At 30.8% G+C, this 19,215-nt stretch overlaps 2 protein-coding genes and 1 long non-coding RNA gene across 5 annotated transcripts; 1 reads left to right on the forward strand and 2 right to left on the reverse strand.

The window, feature by feature from the left end:
- Nucleotides 1-43: 43 nt before the first annotated feature.
- On the reverse strand, nt 44-1,316 carry LOC114406899 (photosystem II reaction center W protein, chloroplastic-like). Of its 2 annotated transcripts, none has more exons than XM_028369751.1 (2): nt 1,126-1,316; nt 44-501 (listed from the first exon to the last, which is right to left on the reverse strand). In XM_028369751.1, exons 1-2 carry the CDS (start codon nt 1,168-1,170, stop codon nt 175-177), a joined length of 372 nt encoding a protein of 123 aa, XP_028225552.1. In that variant the 5' UTR covers nt 1,171-1,316; the 3' UTR covers nt 44-174. The 2 variants fall into 2 exon arrangements, with proteins under 2 accessions (XP_028225552.1, XP_028225551.1); XM_028369750.1 differs by having other exon boundaries at nt 44-479; nt 1,126-1,312.
- A 527-nt stretch (nt 1,317-1,843) lies between these two features.
- LOC114406897 (probable galacturonosyltransferase 6) lies at nt 1,844-7,750 on the reverse strand. 2 transcript variants are annotated; one of them, XM_028369747.1, is made up of 9 exons: nt 7,372-7,750; nt 7,208-7,242; nt 6,773-6,808; nt 6,519-6,666; nt 6,367-6,437; nt 5,868-6,187; nt 5,056-5,413; nt 3,022-3,537; nt 1,844-2,532 (listed from the first exon to the last, which is right to left on the reverse strand). In XM_028369747.1, the coding sequence occupies exons 1-9, from the start codon at nt 7,481-7,483 to the stop codon at nt 2,257-2,259; spliced, it is 1,872 nt and encodes a 623-aa protein (XP_028225548.1). In that variant the 5' UTR covers nt 7,484-7,750; the 3' UTR covers nt 1,844-2,256. The 2 variants fall into 2 exon arrangements, with proteins under 2 accessions (XP_028225548.1, XP_028225547.1); XM_028369746.1 differs by having other exon boundaries at nt 6,367-6,443; nt 7,372-7,749.
- A 4,874-nt stretch (nt 7,751-12,624) lies between these two features.
- Nucleotides 12,625-13,638, forward strand: LOC114406900. Its single transcript, XR_003665536.1, has 2 exons — nt 12,625-12,753; nt 12,876-13,638. It is a non-coding gene; the product is annotated as an uncharacterized LOC114406900 (long non-coding RNA).
- The last annotated feature ends 5,577 nt before the right edge of the window (nt 13,639-19,215 follow it).

Raw genomic sequence — 19,215 nt, forward strand, 5'->3', positions numbered from 1 at the left:
ATAAGAAAAAAAAAGGCATACGTAGAAATTAGAATAAGCGATGTGAAAGCTCTGGATGAGAAGAAATCAATAACTTAGTAAGTTTGAAATTGGATACACAAGTAGTTTTTAATACAACAGAAAAGGACATAACTCTTTGCAATTTCTACAATACATGCATCATCACATGGGGGTTTAGAGGGACAATCCAGACTCTTCATCCTCTTCAAGGGTGGAAGTGTAGACAAAGAAGAGAGCCCATATGAGACCAAAGACACCAAACAGGATCCAACCAAGAAGGTTGTTGCTAAGCCCAAAGGGAAGCCCAGTTCCTTCAGTGCTGAGTCTCTCATCAACCAAAGCCATGGCTGCTGGGCTTGACATGGTTGCGGCAGCTGCAGCTGCTAACAAGGATGCCCCCATCCCTAGGTTTGAGCTGCTTGAAGGCTTTTCCTCCATGGAGCACCTCACTCTCCCCGCCTTGGCCATTGCTGGCAATCCTGTACAATTTATGTTTGCAATCTATGAATGATGTCAATTAATATAAGGAAAAGGTTGATCCATTAATCAGCATCATCTAAAACCAAACTATAAGTCTAAACATTAAATATGATATTTTTTTGTGTATTATATTAGCACCGAGATTAAAACCTATAATCTTATGCATACTGATACTTGTCAGTTGTCATTAGCCTGACACTAGTGTACATGTGTAAATATGAGAACTCTGTTTTCTCTTTCTTTTCTTTTTTGTGTATAATATTGACACTGTGGTTAGAACTTATAATCTCGTCATTCTCATGCATATTAGCATTGGCTTGATCTTAGTAATAAATATTTTCTTTTATCCATAAAAATTAAAAAGGAATACGGGTTTACAACAACTTAGGCATGCTAAGCTAGACCCCTTGGTATATCCTAGTGGGAAATAATTAAATGAGAACTCTGAAATTGCTAATTCTTTTTCCCCTTTATTTTTGTCGTCTTAACTCTTAACATGTGTTTGCAACGTTTTGAGCACAAGGAAATCAATCAGAAATGGGAAGAGATTAATTACACTTTTATTCTAGAACTAGAAAGAAATCATATTATTATCTCCCTAAAGCCTTAAATCATAATATCATTTTTCTTAAGGAGAAAACTTACCAAGAACGGTAGAGGATGAGGCCCCAACAGGTCGTTTGAGCACATGACCTGTGCGAGTGATTGATGTAGTTGGGGTGCCGGCGATGATTGTTGCCATTTTTCTTCACTAACGAATCAGAGTAAGAGTATGCTATTGCTACGCAACTTTTGTCACGGTTGCAGTTTATTTCATATGCATGCGCAAAGATTTCAAATTTTTTATTATTATTGGTGGTGCAGTGTCTGCCCATACACCACACACCATGGATAGGTTGAAAACCCGTCATTTGATATCCATATCTGCAAAGTCCCAATTATTTATCTCCACGTGTCACATAATCCATTCTGTATCAGATATTTCACTAAATAGAAGCTTCATTGGCTTAACCCCTTACCCAACTAGTAACAACGACGTAATAATTACTAGGAAAATACTGGTTACAAAAATGTTTTCGTAAAATAATATACGAAGGAGCTGATTGGTTATTTTTTTGGTATCCGTTCGTGCGTAAAAATTTTCATGCTCAATAGCAATGCTCTATGTACTAACTACCTGAACATTATCATTTGAGCACTGATTTTTTAACACCTCACATTTTCAAACACCTAATATTCTTCATTTCTCTTTTTATTTTTCTTCCTATCACATATTCACTTTTCTAATAGCACAACGAGTGTCTAATAAACCATATCACATTCAAGACATATAAGTCGGAAGAAGCAAACATTACACTAAAAATACATGAATCCCACTGGGTTCTAGATTCATATAACAGGGACAATGATCACACGGCATAATTAACGTTACAAATCAAATTGCAACCGTCATTTCCACAATTTGTGTATAAATTAGTTCCTTAAAGTAATTGATTGTTATCAGCGGTAGCACGACCAAATAGAGCACGGGAATGAATATTATGTACACAACAACCAATAGCATCTCCAAGCAGCTAAAATACCTATGCGAGTCTTATTTCATCTCAATGTCACTACAATTTAGCTAAGCTTCTAAAAAGATATATGTCGGAAATTCTATGCATCTATGAAGGGCTTTACAGGATGAATCGCCAAAGAACAATAAAGAATCGACTGAAGCAGGCAAATTGATCAAATAAAACCTGCCAGGTAGAGTAATAATATTTAAATTTTGGGCTACGCCTGGAGATTGCAACGTTGCAAAATAGGGAGGTCAAAGTTCAAATATTTGGTCCAGTAACTTCGGTATCTTCCCATTGCAATGTCCAACCACGGTTTCCTAATTCCATCGTAGTGTATAATGGCAGCTCGCTCAATCTCGTTTTTATCGACAACTGAGTCATAACCAAGGCCAAGAATGTGCCACCGTCTGTCCAAAACCTTAGTCTTGTTATAGAAAGTGAGCCAGCCTAAAGGCAGACTTCCAATGTTCCACAATGGTCTCTTGGAACCCTGCAATTAATCATAGAGAAACACCTCAGATTATTGTTGCATCGGAATTTAATAGAAACTAAATCTGTGTTTCATCTAGCGGCAAATTAAACAAAACTTTGACATGCTCCCTCATTAGATTCAACCATCAAAATTAGAAAAATGAAAATGTTGCTTTGAATAACAAATCTAAATGTCATGGAGATGTCAAATCTTTGACCTCTTAATACTGGTCCAACACGCAGATAAAAAAAAATCCTTAATAAGTCATAAAACTACTAGATTAAGCATTCTAAATAATGCAAAAGATAACTGTGCACTATGATTAATACAATCCAATTTCAAGGGAGCTTATAGCCTTTGAACTCTAATTTATCAATGCCAGAAGCCAAACTGAAGATTTGAAGAAATTTAGAAGTAGGAAAATTTTCTGAGATGGGAATAAAAAGCAGTCTCTAAACAGAGAAAAAAGAAGTGTACAACAAAATAAAGACATTTCTTTGACCATACCATTTGCAAATATCTGTGGTAGAGAGCAGTTAAATTATGTCTCCTCCACTGTTGTAAATCAAACAAGTTCATCCCAAATGCCCATGTACAAGCATTGACATCAAACCTCTTTGCAATGAATGGATCTGAGAAGTTTATGAACATATCCATCCTATGAAATGAGGTTCCACCTTCCTGACAAGTGCCCACTGCTGCAATTACTTTTCCTTTCATATTGGCATTCCATAGTCCACTGAGATCTTGTTGCACCACCACATCATGATCAAAGAACAGAATCTTATTTAGAGTAGGGAAGATATCTGGCAAGTAGAAACGCAGGTAGTTCAACTCAGAAGTATATCTTGGATCACTGGAATTATGTTTGTTGAATGTATTGTACTTGGGCAACCATTCAAAGTTCTCAATGCTTTGTATGTGGACTGTGGCTTTGCCAGGAGGGTTTAATAAGAACCACATCCAGATTGCAGGAAAGTTGAGTGAATTGGTTACTACATGGAAAACAAGTTTCTCCTGTTTCTGCAATTTAAAAGTCATTGTCATACTTTTTCGTCACTATACACAAGACTTAACTATTATCTTCATATTCAATAAGAACTTTCTCACAAACTCAAATAAATAAATCATTATAACATTACAATCAAACCTTGTTTTATTAGGTGAAATATACTAAATGGATCAATTCATGCCACTAACATTATGTTGTATATAATATAAAGGAATGCTAACAACATACTCTATAACACACTATTTTTAACACTTTCTACTATTGGTTAAAATTTATTGGAAACTGCAAAAGCAATAGTAAGTTTCATTAAATAAGGTGTGAGACCCACACAACTTAATTTTGTGATTTCTAAATTCTAATAAATTTCAGTAAATAATAGTGTGTTTAAGTTGCAGCGGTAAAGTTGTGCCTTGGTGACTTGTTGGTCATGGGTTCGAATCCGGAAATAGCCTCTTTGCATATGCAAGGGTAAGGCTGCGTACAACATCCCTCCCCCATACCTTCGCATAGCGAAGAGCCTCTGGGCAATGGGGTACGAAGTTTTTTAATAGTGTGTTTAAAACAGTGCATTAATGAGTGTATTGCTAGCATTTTACATAAATAATAAAAAAGAGTAATCCAGTCCTCATCAACTCAACATAAAGTGACAGGTTTTGATGTGGGTACATCAGACTGCATTCTCATAGGAATGAGTTACTTATTAGGGGATCTCATATCTTTCTTCTCACTGCATCTCTTGTATAAGTTACAAGTTAGACACTTCTATAAAGTGCTGAGAGGCTAATAAAGTAGAAAGAACTCCTCCTCACTAGAAAATCAAAGTTTCTTCATTAGTTAATGATGGATGTGATGTTATTGGAAATACTTTTTTGTAAGCAAATTATATAAATTCAGTTTTTAAAGAGCAGTACAGAAACCAAGGTATTGAATGTTGGAAAAGGGAAGTATTTTGAAGTAAGTTTGATTTGTATGTGTTATTCAACTATGAAAGATCATATATCCCCTCATGTTTTTACTGGTTTGACTTCTTAATTCTGCATTAACTTCTGCAGCGCCCAGAGCTGCAACTAAGATAACTCTTTCAATGTAATCAGGCATATTTCAAAAATCAAATGCCAAGTATAAGTGGGGTCAAGGAAGGATAAGAATGAGATCAAATTGGAGTTAGAATCATGCATTCTTTCTGCCTGTCCTATAGCCACCCACTCCAATGGTTTTTACAACATAAAAATTGAAGAAAATCCTCAAGTGTAAAACAATTATCATGTACTAAACATGTACTGAAATTTAGGTAGACAGCAGTTTTGACTGATAAGGATGAGACTTGAGGGGCATCAACTGTCAAAAATGTATCCACTATGGGACTAACTTGAAAAAAAAATTGATGGCTAAATTTGTTAGTATTAAATTTGCTAGTATCAGTGTTCTTTCTAAGCAGTTGCACCAGGGTTCAACATTAGCCAAAAGCAAAAGCAAAAAACACCTGAATCAAAAGTGAAAAGTTAAACCTTTTAAAAAAATGCATTTACCTTGGCATTAGAGACAGTGGAGTTAACAACCACAGCACATGCTAGAAGATTGTCAGAGAAGACAGCATAATGATAAAGTTTTGGATCATGAATCTTATTTTCATTTGGAAGCTTCCGGTCCTCAGGTTTCAGGGCAAAGTAATCAGCAGTTAGCTGCATAGAAAGACAGTGAAGACCTTTTGGGGTGGTCCTTGCAGCAAGATGAACAAGATGTGTTGCTTCACGTTGATGAGAATGAACTTGCTCTTCAGCATTATGATTCATTGCACGGAGCTTAGCTGCCATAGCAGTGCAGTCTGGGAAAACACAGTTGGCTTTAGACAGTGAAGCTTCCATGTGTCTTGTTTTCTGCAAAGCACTGTGAAGTTCACTTGTTTTCAGATTGAAAAACATCCATTTTTTTAAACAGTTCATATCACATCAAAATGATAGACATGAATGTTCTCCTTCATCATTATTTTTATACTTGTAGACAAGCAGTTGCCAGATTTGCACGGATTGGAATTTGAACTTGTAGCAAAATTTATGTTTTGGTCACTGAAAAATGTGTTTCTTAATGGTTGATATGATTCCATCACTTCTAATTTTCTCTGTTGAAACCTTGTCTATTTAATTTGCTTCAATAAGCAAATTGAAATATACAGGGAATCAATTGATGAAATTAGTTGTGGGAAGAAATGAAAAAATGGTGCATCTGTCAAGGACCAAAGCATTGGTTTTCTCTTGAAACATGTACATTGTATTTAGTATATACAGGTAATAAATAACTGTCCAACTAAATTTAAGTTGTACAGTAACAAAGAAAATTTCACCTCCTTGACAGCTCTGAATCCTTAGTAGCTTCTCCAACAGCACGTTCCATCTCTTTAATTCTCAGCTTCAACTCCTTCACCAAGTGTGAGTTGCTGCTTGGTGTAGCAAACCCCAAGTATGCTCTGGCTCTAATAATTTGATCCTTAATCTCCAAAACCTTCTGATTTGTCACTCTCTGAGACTGAGGGCATGAACTCTGACGATGTTGGGTTGCTTTTGGAACAGATTGGTTTCCTGTCACTTCAACATTCTCATCTGTCACTCTTTGAAAATGAGTGTGTATATTCTGATTATGTGTGACTGTTGTATTGAATATATTCTGCAAATAAAACCAAATTTAAAAATTAATATAACATTGTAAGAGAGAAATTTCACCAGTCTAATTTGCATTTATACATTAATCAAACACATAAAGGTATATAATCCTTCAGAACAAAAACAGCAATCATGTGGCCTTCAATTTTTTAAAGTCAGTAATTCAAAGGAAATAGCACAAACCACATCCCCATCCGTGGAGAGTAATCCTTTTTGTTGAGCTTCCTGGTTTTGTCTTTTGTGCTGGTCGAATTCTGAAACTTGATAACGGCAAAATTTTCAGACGGGCATTATGTTAACCACAAAAATTCAAAAGTGCACCTACAAATACCAACCATTTCTTTCCAAAGTGTTATTTCTGTACCCCTCACTTTTAGATCCCTCAGTATCATTAGTCTTTTGCAAAATGTAACTATTTGTTGAAACAAAATCCTCTTCTTTATAAACAATTTCTTTTGGCTCTTCTAATTCTTCAGCACCTTCCTGAATTGCACAAAAAGGGCCCAAAATACCAAGGAAAAATTTAATTCTCTAATTCACCAGGGGAAGAAGAAGAAGAAGAAGACAAATTAAAAACATGTTCCACTACCTGTTCAATTGCATTTAAAGGGTCTGTCCTATGCGTCTGCAAGAAACAAACAAAAAGTCAATCCCAATTACACAACAGAGCATCAGAAGCTGTAGAATTTCAATTGGCAGCCGATTAAGCATAAAACAAACTTCCAGTTAAAATAAATAAAAATGAAAAATCATTTTATCCAAAGCTAAAATTATTGAAAGCACAAGAAGATCCAGTAAATTATCGGTCGGCAAACTTTTCAACTCACAGATAAATCAAAATTTATCGTCAAAAAAAAGAAAAAGAAGAAGAAGAAGAAGAAGAAAGAAATGTTCCACTATATTCCATTCTGTCTATAACTGATATTCTTTCTCGGAAACCAAACAACAGGCTGAGCTGTAGAAGCAATTCAAATAAAACAAAATAAAACTGATCAGGCTTTGAGATGAGAGGCAAGATTCTTACAAAACTCGATAACTCATCAAGAAAATCTCGTCGTCCTGCAACGCAATTTAATCGAAACCCAAAAAAAAGTCAACTAAAACGGGGAGAGAGAGAGAGAGAGAGAGAGAGAGAGAGAGAGAGAGAGAACATAGAAATATCCACATGCTAAGGAATTGAGTTTTTACCGTCGGGAGTGATGGTGTTGAGGTGGTGAGAGACGAAAACGAGCGGAGAAACGACGGAGAGAAAGAGCAGAGCGAGGAGCAGAGTCCTCTGCCGGCGACGTGACTGCTTCATCGTTGATGGCGGTCACCGTTGCGAGTAGCAGTACGATTCCAAGAGAGGCACATTGATTTCACGGATACAGATCGCAGAGAATTGAATTCGCTGCGTGGAATCGAAGTAAATACTAATAATAACAGACACAGAGGCTAGGGTTTCAGTTATTCGCTTTTACGCGTTTTAGAGAGAGAAACTGGAAGCAGCTCCATGATCCTTGTTCGCCCCTTCCGTGATTTGCCTTGTTTAATTTCTCTCTCTATTTTTTTTTTATTATTTAAAAAATAGTTCTTCTTGTCTTGGCGTTAAATTTATATACCTTGGGGGGTCTTGGGATTTGTGCCGCCAGGTTGACAAGGGTGGGAATCAGGAAAACGGTACTTAACACACTAACATGCATATTTCAATACTGGTACTTGTTGATATTTGGGACCAATAGGGTGGATAAATGGGTTCGTCCATGGAATAGTTCATGGGGTCTATTGTTTGTGTAGGTTATGGATCAATTTTTTTAAATAGTTGATGGTTATGTTATATTTTTCGGTCTATCTCGCTTAACTTACGAACTATGCGGGTTTGATCCGCGGAATCCGCAGGTTCTCCGCAGCCCGTATTAGGTTTGATTTTTTTATCATAATCCAATTATATTAGATTTGATTTTCTCTCTTTCACTCTAAACTCTTATCATTTACTATAAAGAATAGCTCACATCATATTTAGCAGTCTAGCAGGCTAAGAACACTTCTTCTCATCACATTTTTTTCTCCACTACCGTAATTACGCACGCGTGCAAGTCATACAACTCTTTCCCTTACAAGGAAAATAAAACGGGACTTACACTCATGCCGCGACACACCACAGCAAAACAACCCGGCCCACCACTGCATTTCTTTTCTCTCTAGAAATTGTTTTTATCCTATCTTTGTTGGCGCCGATTCATTGTTGTTGTACTCTTAAATGTGGAGATGGAGATGTTAAAATTTCATATTTTAGATTTATTGCTTGAATTTTATTTTGTTAAGACATTATTTATTTTATTGATGTAATTGACTAATTATTGGGATTTTATTTATATTTGTATTGAACTTAATTTTATTGTATTGTATTTTTTATTAAAATTGAAATTCTTTTAAAACTAGGCCCACGGGATTCGCGGGACGGGGGTGGAGCAATTTATTTGATCTGTGTAAGAAACGAAAAGAACTGGCCTGATCCATTATCAATGCGGGCGGGCCTTACGCGGGACGGATTGGCCCGCTTACCCACCCCTACGGATGACAGATATGCATTGATGTGATGGCTTGTGTAATGTGTACATACTGATACCATTCATCAAAAGGAATTAAGCTCTTATTAAGAATACGTGTAAGGTGAGTGTTTATTTCTTATTAATTTTAAGAGTACTATTTTTATTTTACATATATTTTTACTTGAATGCTTTAAGATCAAATGGTAAATGGCTTGTTTTTTTTTTACATATTTTTTTACCTTAATGCTTTAAGATGTAGAGTAAAATGGGAAGAGAGATGAAAGTCATAAAACTAAGGGTGTGTTTCATTGTGATGAGAGAAAATAAGAAAATACTTCAAAAGAAAAATAGATAAAAATACAAAAAAGGTGAAAAGAAGGTAATTTGATTAAGGAGAAATAGAATAAAATAAATAAGAAATATTTAAGTTAATCTTAGTGGATAAATAAAATAAGTAAAAAAAAAAAGAGAAACTAATATTAAATTATATATTATTATACTAATAAAATTTATATTATATTTGAGGGAGGCCCAAAGCACTACAAACGAAGACTTTCTACTAGCAAGTGCTTCAAATTTTGATCGCTTGCTTTACTATTGAATAAAAGTCATTTTAAGAGCTATTCATTTTCTTACTAAGTCATATATGGATTCTTTTGTATTGAGATTTTTTTTTGTTTTCAATTTACATTTTTTAATCTCCTCAAATATTATTTCTTTGATTTAATCTTAATTTAGATTTGTCTTAAATTTTCAATATTGTCTTAATCCTTACTCCAAAAAATTAATCCTAATTTGAATTTGTTTTTTAAATTTTACATTGAGACTAAAACAAAAACAAAAAAAATAGTAGAATGTAATATGGGTCAAATTCATAACTTTGTGTCGCGCTTTTGTTCCGTTTCGTACCCGTGATGCGCCAATCAAGGCAAAATGTGTCAACCTCACCTACTCAAGAAAAAGCCAACAAGATCATGTGAAAGCTTTGCTTTGCTTTGCTTGTCTCGTCTCGGTTGTGAAATAAAAGCAAACCTAACTTCGAATTTATGGTTTTTCTTAGTAAATGTTAAGGTTCCAAACAATGATAAATAGTACATGTTAACCTTTATTTAAATTATAGGGTTTTAATTAAAAATAATATTAGTATATGAATTATATATTTATATTTATAACGTGTACTAATAATGCACAATAATACGTGAATAAGAGTGAATTTTGAATTAAACTATCACTTGAAGAAAAAAAATCATTTGTCTTAAATAGTGATTAATTTCCCTAAAAATATAATATTGATTAATTGATAGTCTCACACACAGCATATGTTAAAAGGTATGTTGATGGGAAAAAATTTAGCAGGACAAAAAAATATTTCGAAAAACATAGTCATCTCATAAAGAGATGAAAACACAAAAAAAAATCACTTAATTATAAATTTTATCACTTAACTTTTATTATTTTATGAATTTTATCATTTAATTTTTATGTATTTTAACATGTTTGGTGGTCACACAAAAAATTAACAAAAAAACAAAATAACATTGTTTTTGTTATTAATATGATGATAAAAAATATAAAAAATGAAAAATTTAATGATAAAATTCGTGAAATATTAAAAATTAGGTGGTAAAATTTACACACAAAAAAGTGATGGTAGAATTTGCAAAAAATGAAATTTAAGTAATAAATTTTGTAAAAAAAAAAAACTTAAATGATAAAATTCATGAAATAATGAAAATTAAGTAATAAAATTTGTAATTAAGAAAAAAAATTACAGGAGGCTCGTGTCTAACCGTGTTTTTAGTTTCTCATATATGGCCAATGGATTTTCTTCCTTTTCTTTTTCTGTTACAACTTTTCTTAAAAAGTAGTAGCTTTTATATTTTTTTTCTGTGATTTATATAAAATATAAGATAAAAATACGTAATCAATTATACGTCAAAATGTTTCGCATTGTTCAGGGGAGTCAAGGTCAAAATTAGTTTATAAACATTATTTTTAACCTATCCAGCCTTTCAGGCACCAAAATATATATTACCTCAAATATGATGACCGTAACAAGTCTAAAAGACTTGAGTTCATAACCATAACTAAATATATGCTAAAATGATATGAAAAAGAGAGTGAATTGTTTATAACTAATGATTAAAATGTTTTGACTTAATATGTTTCTTTTTCTTTCTCTTAAGATAAATAAGCATTTTATGTAGGGGAATATTAGGAAATAAAATGAAATGGAAAAAAATCTTAAATAATTTTGTATATTATTTAATGGAAAAGGAAAAGAACATTTAAAAATAATTTATTATATATAATAATAATAAATAGATATACATAAAAATATGATAATTTTATCTTTTTTATTACATTAGATAATTTCCTTTATTTTTTTATTGATGATATTTTTTGTCACCATCGATACGAAATATTCATTATTTTTATTGATAATTATTTTTTTGGGATAACCTAGTTAACCACCTTTCATAAAGTTTCTCTTTTAGATTTCACATTTTTTTTTCCTTTGAAACATACCAAATGGTAAAAGATTATGATTATTTTTTTCCATCATTTTTAATTTTTTCCTTCTCCATTCTCCTATGTCAAACAAAGCAATTAAGAGTGGGGTTGCTTACATTTGAACATTCCTAAATTTTAAATATCTCATCAATATTTTTTATTTTTTCTATCTCTCTTTCTATCACACTATATCATCATATAAATCAATTACTTATTGTTTTCTCTTTTCATATTTCTTAAGAAGGTATTTAAGAATTATTTTTCATAAGAGTTTAAGAATGATAAAAATATTTACTATCATAAATATTAAATTAAATTATTTACAAAGAAACCAATAAATGAATACTCGATGAGTATATATGGGTACTATAATACTCATCTCACATACATTCATTAATTAATTTATAGAAATTATTTTTTATCGGTCACTTTAAAACAAGAAAATTAAATTTTATGATTTCACAATGCATTTTAGCACATAACTGCATAAGTACATAAAATGGCATTATACAAGAATAATACAGTATTATACTACCATATTATATGATGAATGATGATGATTTAATTTTTTTTAAAAAAATTAATAAACACATACAAATATTTATGAATATTTGTTGCAATACATAGACTTGTTAACATATAAGCATGGTAATAGGGTGGATCAGGGTCAGATTTTGCTTACCCCATCCCTGTTCCCGCTCCTAAAATTTGATCAGGATGTAAATTTATTCCTATATCCGTCATCAATGGGGTTACTTAACATTTATTCTTATATCCGTCATCAATGGGTTCCTTAACATGCTTATAAAAATATAATTTTTCATAAAATAAAAAAATTTAAATAATAGTTACAATATTTTTTTAGATGGTATATGACAACATAAAATTTAATTCAATAATTTTTAATTTTAATAAGTTATATATATATGTAACAATATTTTTATTAATTAGTTATTAGTAAAACAGGTTGAAATAAGATATTAATAATCAAATTTCCGCGAATCCAACTTTAAGGGTTGAAAAAAATTCAAACTCAATCTCAGTTCAAGTCAACTTAAATTTTGTCCATCAAGATTGAGACTTGCTGAGGACCCGGGTTCAGCCTCATCCTCATACTTATTAATATAAGAAGCTCGCTTTTTGGGACCTAGATGAGGGTGGGCAGTCACATGGCGATCACAAAGTGGAGTTGTTAAATTTCCCTTTCAGCACGCATTAATTTCCCTTTTAGTACCACCATTAACTTTACCGCATCAAATCATTATTGCCCAATTACTGCAGCCACAGGCTACAGGTGGACAAAAAAATTTCTTTACATTTGGTGGTAAAAAAAAATATAACTGGCTATAGTAGGTAATTTCAGTATATTTTATTTATTTTTCTTTCTTTTCTCAACTTGCTCCTCTGCTTTCATCTCTCTTTCAACCTTTTCACTCTCAATTTTCCAATCTTGAAACCTTCACACCACCATGACCAAGAAGCAAAAGCTTCAATCGCTGGCTTTGCAAATCGCTATCCATTATTGGTTTGTTTTCTTCTTCTTCTTCTCATCATCAATATTACCAATTCCTTTTTCTTTCACGTTTTGTGTTTGATTAATTACCAAAATAAAATAAAAAATAACGTTTACGTTTCAAACAATGACAGAGGACTTTCCATTCCAAGCTCACAAACCGCACATCCATACATGGCTCTCACTAACACTGCTCAGTAACAACATCAACATCACATTGTGGCATGGCCGTCACGCTTTCAACCCTTCTTCTCTCCTTCCTCGAACGCCTCCAACAAACAGCCTTCAAAACCTTTATGAAATCTGCAATCCCTCATCTCTTGCCATGGCTACAACACCGAGTCGTGACGGTTCACGGAGCCACTGCGAGATCCGAAATCCCTTTACGAAATCATCGAGATAGTGACAGTCAACTGAGTCTGGTGCGCGGACTCGCCGACGTGCTACTTTCGCGGTGCCGCCACAACCATGAAGCCGATCTTTGATGGTCTAGGAGCCTTATTGCAAACAAGGGGATAAACAGGAGAAGAGGAAACTCTAATCACAGAAACAGGGCCAAACAGATTGAAGCTTTTGCTTTTTGGTGATGGTGGTGTGAAGGTTTCAGAGAGGGAAATTGAGAGTGAAAAGGTTGAAGGAGAGATGGGAGCAGAGGGGCAAGCCGGAAAAGAAAATATACTGAAAAAACCTACTACTAATACTATAGTCGGTTATTTTTTTTACTATCAAACACAAAAATTTCTTTATCCACAGCCTGCGCCGTTTGGTTGAGTCACCAAAATCACCAAATTATTCTATTCTTTCAGATTAAGAATGTATATAGGACTACTCACATAGTGTGTTTGGAGGAGAACGAGAGAAATAATAATAAGAAGATATATAATAAATTTATGTTCATTTTATATATTTATACTATATTTTAGTTTTTTATTTATTTTCCGCATCTCAACTAAATACACTATTAGCTAGTACCCGACGATAGTTTTCTTGCGGATCTTCAAATGGATTTTCAAATGTTATTAAAATATATCAACTTATAAAGATTAAAATTATCAATATTGAACATTTCCAAAATTATTTAATTTATTTTATTATATTAAAAAAATAGTTCGACAACAAAATCATGGTTTATGTTTGAAATTTAAATTTTATGAATTGACCATATAATTTTTTTGACACTTAATCAATAAAAATGTTTTCATGTACAAAAAATAAAAATTAGTAAATTTACTGCATGTATAAAAGTTTCTATTTAAATGATAATGTAAGGGGTTACAATATTTTTAGTGGAAAATCTATTTTATATTCTTTTTGATTATTTTTTTTCCTACGATATCACATAGGACGCAACAAATTTTGTTTTTGGATTTTATTTCTAAAGAAAAAATAATAAATTATTTTTTTCTCAAATGATATTAAAAAACAATATTTTTTATAAAAATAAAATTCTTAACTTTTTTTTTCCTAAACCTAAGTCTCAGTAAAAAAATTCTTAAAATAAGTAAAAAATAATAATAAACAGAAATTCTTGAGTTCAAAAATGATGCTCAAGAAGAAGCTCTTAAATTGTTTGACATTTAATAATTTTATTTTTTTCATAACCAATGGGATCGTGAAACTTGGCTTCGGAAGACAAGCCTGTAGAGTTTTGACAAAATGTATTCAATGGGCCATGTGATGCGATGCGATTATTAATTATCCCTCTCATCAATGGCATGTGTAGGTGCCATGGAGTAAATGGAAATTTAACACTAACAAGGTTTTTAAAGAAGCGATTATGAAATTCATAAATATTTTCTTTTAAATATACGTATCCGTACAATGCAAGTGTATTACTACTATAAATTATGATATTGTAATAACTTTTATGTTTAATTCTGTAAGCAATATTGAAAAGTCGGTTTTATTAATACTTATTAATACTATTCTATTATAAATAAATCATTACATTTAAAATAGTTATTTCTTTCTGTAATCATATCAACTCTGAAAGAAAATTTATAAAATTTAATTAAATAAAAGTTATAATAAAGTTGTTAAAATGTCAATAAACTTTAATTATCTATTGATTTTAACATTTTGTACAGGATTTTTAACATTTTTATGTTGTCTGAATTTTATATGTATGTGTAAATTTTGTTAAAAAAAACAAAAAAGTTCACATAAAAGTATAAACAAACAAACTGGTTGATATGTACCAAAAAAAAAAAAGTTCACATCATTGTGGCTTTTCTGCCCAGTCATCATCATCCCCACCGATCCAGCTACCATGACTCCGTCAGCTGTATTTTTCACACTGAAATTACACACAGAATATTTGTTTTATTGGTAAATATTAATTATTAATATTATTAATAGAGGAGATTGAATTTGTGACTTTTTTTTTTAATTATCCAACCAATCTTATATGTTCGGAGAACTACATACAAGATCGTGAAAATGTTTTATTTTATTTTCAATTCAACGAAGTTATCGTGGAAATGTTGGAAAAAAAGTTTTATATATAGTAGATATCTAGAAGTGAAGTATACAAATTGATTTTATGAACTTCCCTTTCACATGAACCAGCATGATCAGTGGTCAAATTTACTACAAAAGAGATTAGACAAATTGATAAGGAGCAACCTTAGCATGGGACATGCTTCCAGTGGGATGAACATATAAATGAACTGAAGACAAATTATAATAAAAAAGGTGTTAAGGTTGTGCGGTATAAAAATGATTAATTAAAGATAATTTAAAAGAAAATAATTAATATTACATATACTAAAAAAGATATATAAACTTTTTAATGACTTGTCACTTAAGAATTATATACTTAAGTGGATTTAGGAAAAAATAGGATGAGTGATATTCTAAAAAAATTCATAGGAAGTACATCAATGAAAATAAAATATTTTGAAAAGTCTAACATTAGTTTATGATAACAATAATGATACTAAAAATAGTTTATTGTTGTGTTTATCATTAGAGTATGATCTTTTTTTATATGATGTGATTTGAGAATAAATCAAGTAAAAACTAATGAGCATTTGACATTAAAGGGATCAAGGTACTACAATAAAGAATGATAGTTAATACAAAAGAGATGAATCATGAATAAGAAGAAACACATATTAAGTCTTTTAGCCAGAAGAGACAAATAAATTGATTGAATATACATGAAATGAAATGAAAGAAATTCAAAAGATGTAAGTACATGCCTGAGGATAAAACATGATAAAAAATTATATTAATTTAAGAAGACAATCATTAATTTTAAAAGTGAGTGTGACAATCATACTAACTTGATTTCTAATATTCAATTTAGAGACTATTTTGAAATTTATTCATTTAAAGGACTTAATTGATTTTTAATTTTATGTAGTTTCACACACTTTTTTTTTTACTTTCCAAAGCCTGGACCGAAAAATTATAATAAAGGTTAATTGTGAGGTAAAATTTAATATTAGTTATAAAATATAATAAATAATTAATATTATACTTATTAAAATCATAAAACTATCAAATTATAATTATATAGTTAAAATTTAAAAATAACTCTAGACATCCTCTTGCTCGAGTGGTTGAGTGTACACATTCATGTAAATACCACTTAAGATGATAGCACTATTCACTATCAAATCAATTAAAACTATCTTAAGTTAAAAATATTTAATAATCTACGAATTATTTACTACTATTATTATTATTAAGCATTTATCTTTTAAATTTTTAATTATTGAACAATTCTTTACTAACTTTTACGTTTCTAAAAATCTTTAAATCTATTATATTAAAACAGTTTTATATAAAAGTAGCTTTTTTAGCACCATACAGGGATTAATTCAAGCTAAAGTTTTTCATCGTACTAATGATATTTTAAAATTTTGTCACGAAAATATTTATATTTGATTTATCAACAAGCGGAGCATGGAGATGACATCGTCATCAGTAACCCTGCCGGCCGGTTGTAAGTGAGTCTCACATGACGGCCGGTCGTAATGCTTTAAATTTAAGAAGTTTTATTTGAGAAATATTATAAACTTTTATACTGTTTTTAGTCAGAAATTATAATTTATAATATATTTTTTGACTTTCATAATAATTATCTAAAAAATTATATTTAATTAATTAATAAAAAATGCTATAAAATTGACATAATAGAAACTTTTACGACAACAGTATATACAAATTAGTGGTAAGATATGTGCATTGCACGTTTTTTAAAAAATAAATAAAAAGGAGAGAGAGTAAAAAAGTGAGTAAAATAAAATTAAAAAATATAAAAAATCATCATCATCACGTAGCAACGACTAAACAGTTTTAATAGCACTGAACAATTTTTGTAATACTATTGAATATTGATAATTTTGACTTCTTGTCGTTGCTAGCTTGTGATATTCATCCATGGATACACAAAAGATAGGCTAATGTAGAAATTCTTTTTAGTTATGTAAATTATAAAATTTCAAACCAATAAGAGTGATTTACAGTTGTTGTAAATTGTATATAAATACTAGATACAGCAGGTAAAGATAGACCCAACATTTGAGACATAAGGTTCTACTTTTCAAATCTTAAATGTACGTACTCATTTACTTTCAATGCATTTTTCTTTACATTTCTTAGTTCAATTCTTATTTTCAGTCTCTTTTTATTTTATTTTTTGACTGGAAGTCTCTTTTTTATTTTCAATTTGCACTTATAATGTATATTTAAACACAAACTTAGAGTTAAAGAGAAGTTAATTGCCCTTCCCAAAATGTTTTTTTTATGAAAAATATTATAGACATTTTTTTCCACGTAAATACATACTCATGCACGTGACAACAACAAACTTCTCCATATTTGTATGAAATTGTTATATTTTAATTCAAGAAATACTACCAACATACTCTTGAATAATTTTTTTTTATTAATACTCTTATTTTATTAAATTTACATGGATCGTCTCATTAAATATGGGAATTTTATTCTCTATTTAGTAGATCTCATTTTAAAACTTTTTTGGGGGATATATATCTCATTTTCAAACTAATTGAATCCATATACTTTTAAGCAATAAAAAATGGGTTAAAAAGAGAATGTTAAAAAGTGACGAGCTCTTTGTTGTTCAAAAGTCACGGAAATTTGGAAAAGAAGACAAGAAGAATTCCTGCCTAATGGCTATGAAGTTAAACTCGAGCAAGGCTTATGACAAATTGAAACGAGTGTTTCAGATGAGTATATTGATGAGATATTTGAGCCTATATAAGGGGTCTCAGTGCAGGTAGTGTTGACTCGTATGTCCATGGCATTGTCAATTTCTATTTGGGCCATTGGCAATTTTCTGGTTTTAATAACTGTGACTTTTCTCCTGTCTATTGCAATATGGTTGCGGATATTCTTGTATAATTTGCCATGAGTCTTGATTTGGAAATTTGGTTAGAAACTCTGATAGCTAGTTTGATTGAGAAGATGAAAATAAAGAAAACGAAAATAGAGAAGAAATATTTGACCTAAAATAGAGTGTAAAAAATGTAAAAATCATATGAAACTCATCATATTTCTTCTCTATTTTTTTCATCTATTTCTCTATCAAATACACTCTAAGTTTCATTATTTTTATTTGGATTTCTGAGTTAAGTGATCTTTCAGTTTCTCATTTTCTTCTTAAAAAGTTGTATTTTATATATTTGTCGCATTTAACATGTTAAATAATGATATTTATTTTCATGAGTTATATAAAAATACAATTCTACCCATAAATATAATTATAAAGTACAATTCACTATTTTTTAAAAATAAAACCATCGAGCATGTGCACTAATCAATACAATTTTGTTTTAATAAAAAATTTCAATTACTTTGAATATACTATTATTGCAAAGAAAAGTTTTGTTGGCTATACTAATCACACTTGAAAAATATTCATAGCTATAATAAAAAAAGTAATAATCATGCGTTCGTTAACAGGTGGAATACTAGAAGTAGGTAGACCATTTTTTAAAGAAAAGAACTAGAAGTAGCCAACTTTACTGTGTGTAATTTAACGCACTCAGAATTTTAAGAAAGTACAGATATTTTTACAGGCGATTCCATAATCTTTTCTTTGGTTACATCTATCAATTACAATCTACCACAGTCAAAGAAATTTTAACATATTATCTTTCATTATGTTTGGGCACCTTTTTACAACTTAAAAACAAAAGGCAATATACAAAAAAAATGAAAAGAAAAGGCCGAAACCAACCAATAATCGGACCACCCTCGTGCAAATAACAAATTGACGGATGCAAACTCAAGAGAAAAAACGTGCGACCAAGAATTACCTCCAACGTTGTACGTTGTTCCTTCATTCCTCCTAAAGTTCAAACCTAAACGTGTGTTAAGCATAATTGTGTTCCTTATCAAGATATAATCTGAGTTTGAATGATTAAAGAAAAAAAAAATGTCAAAAATTCAATTAACAGTAACAATTAATATTTATGGATAAAAAATAAAAAACAAAAA

This window comes from Glycine soja, chromosome 3 (genome assembly GCF_004193775.1).
Source record: "Glycine soja cultivar W05 chromosome 3, ASM419377v2, whole genome shotgun sequence".
In the NCBI taxonomy this organism is placed as follows: Eukaryota; Viridiplantae; Streptophyta; class Magnoliopsida; order Fabales; family Fabaceae; genus Glycine; species Glycine soja.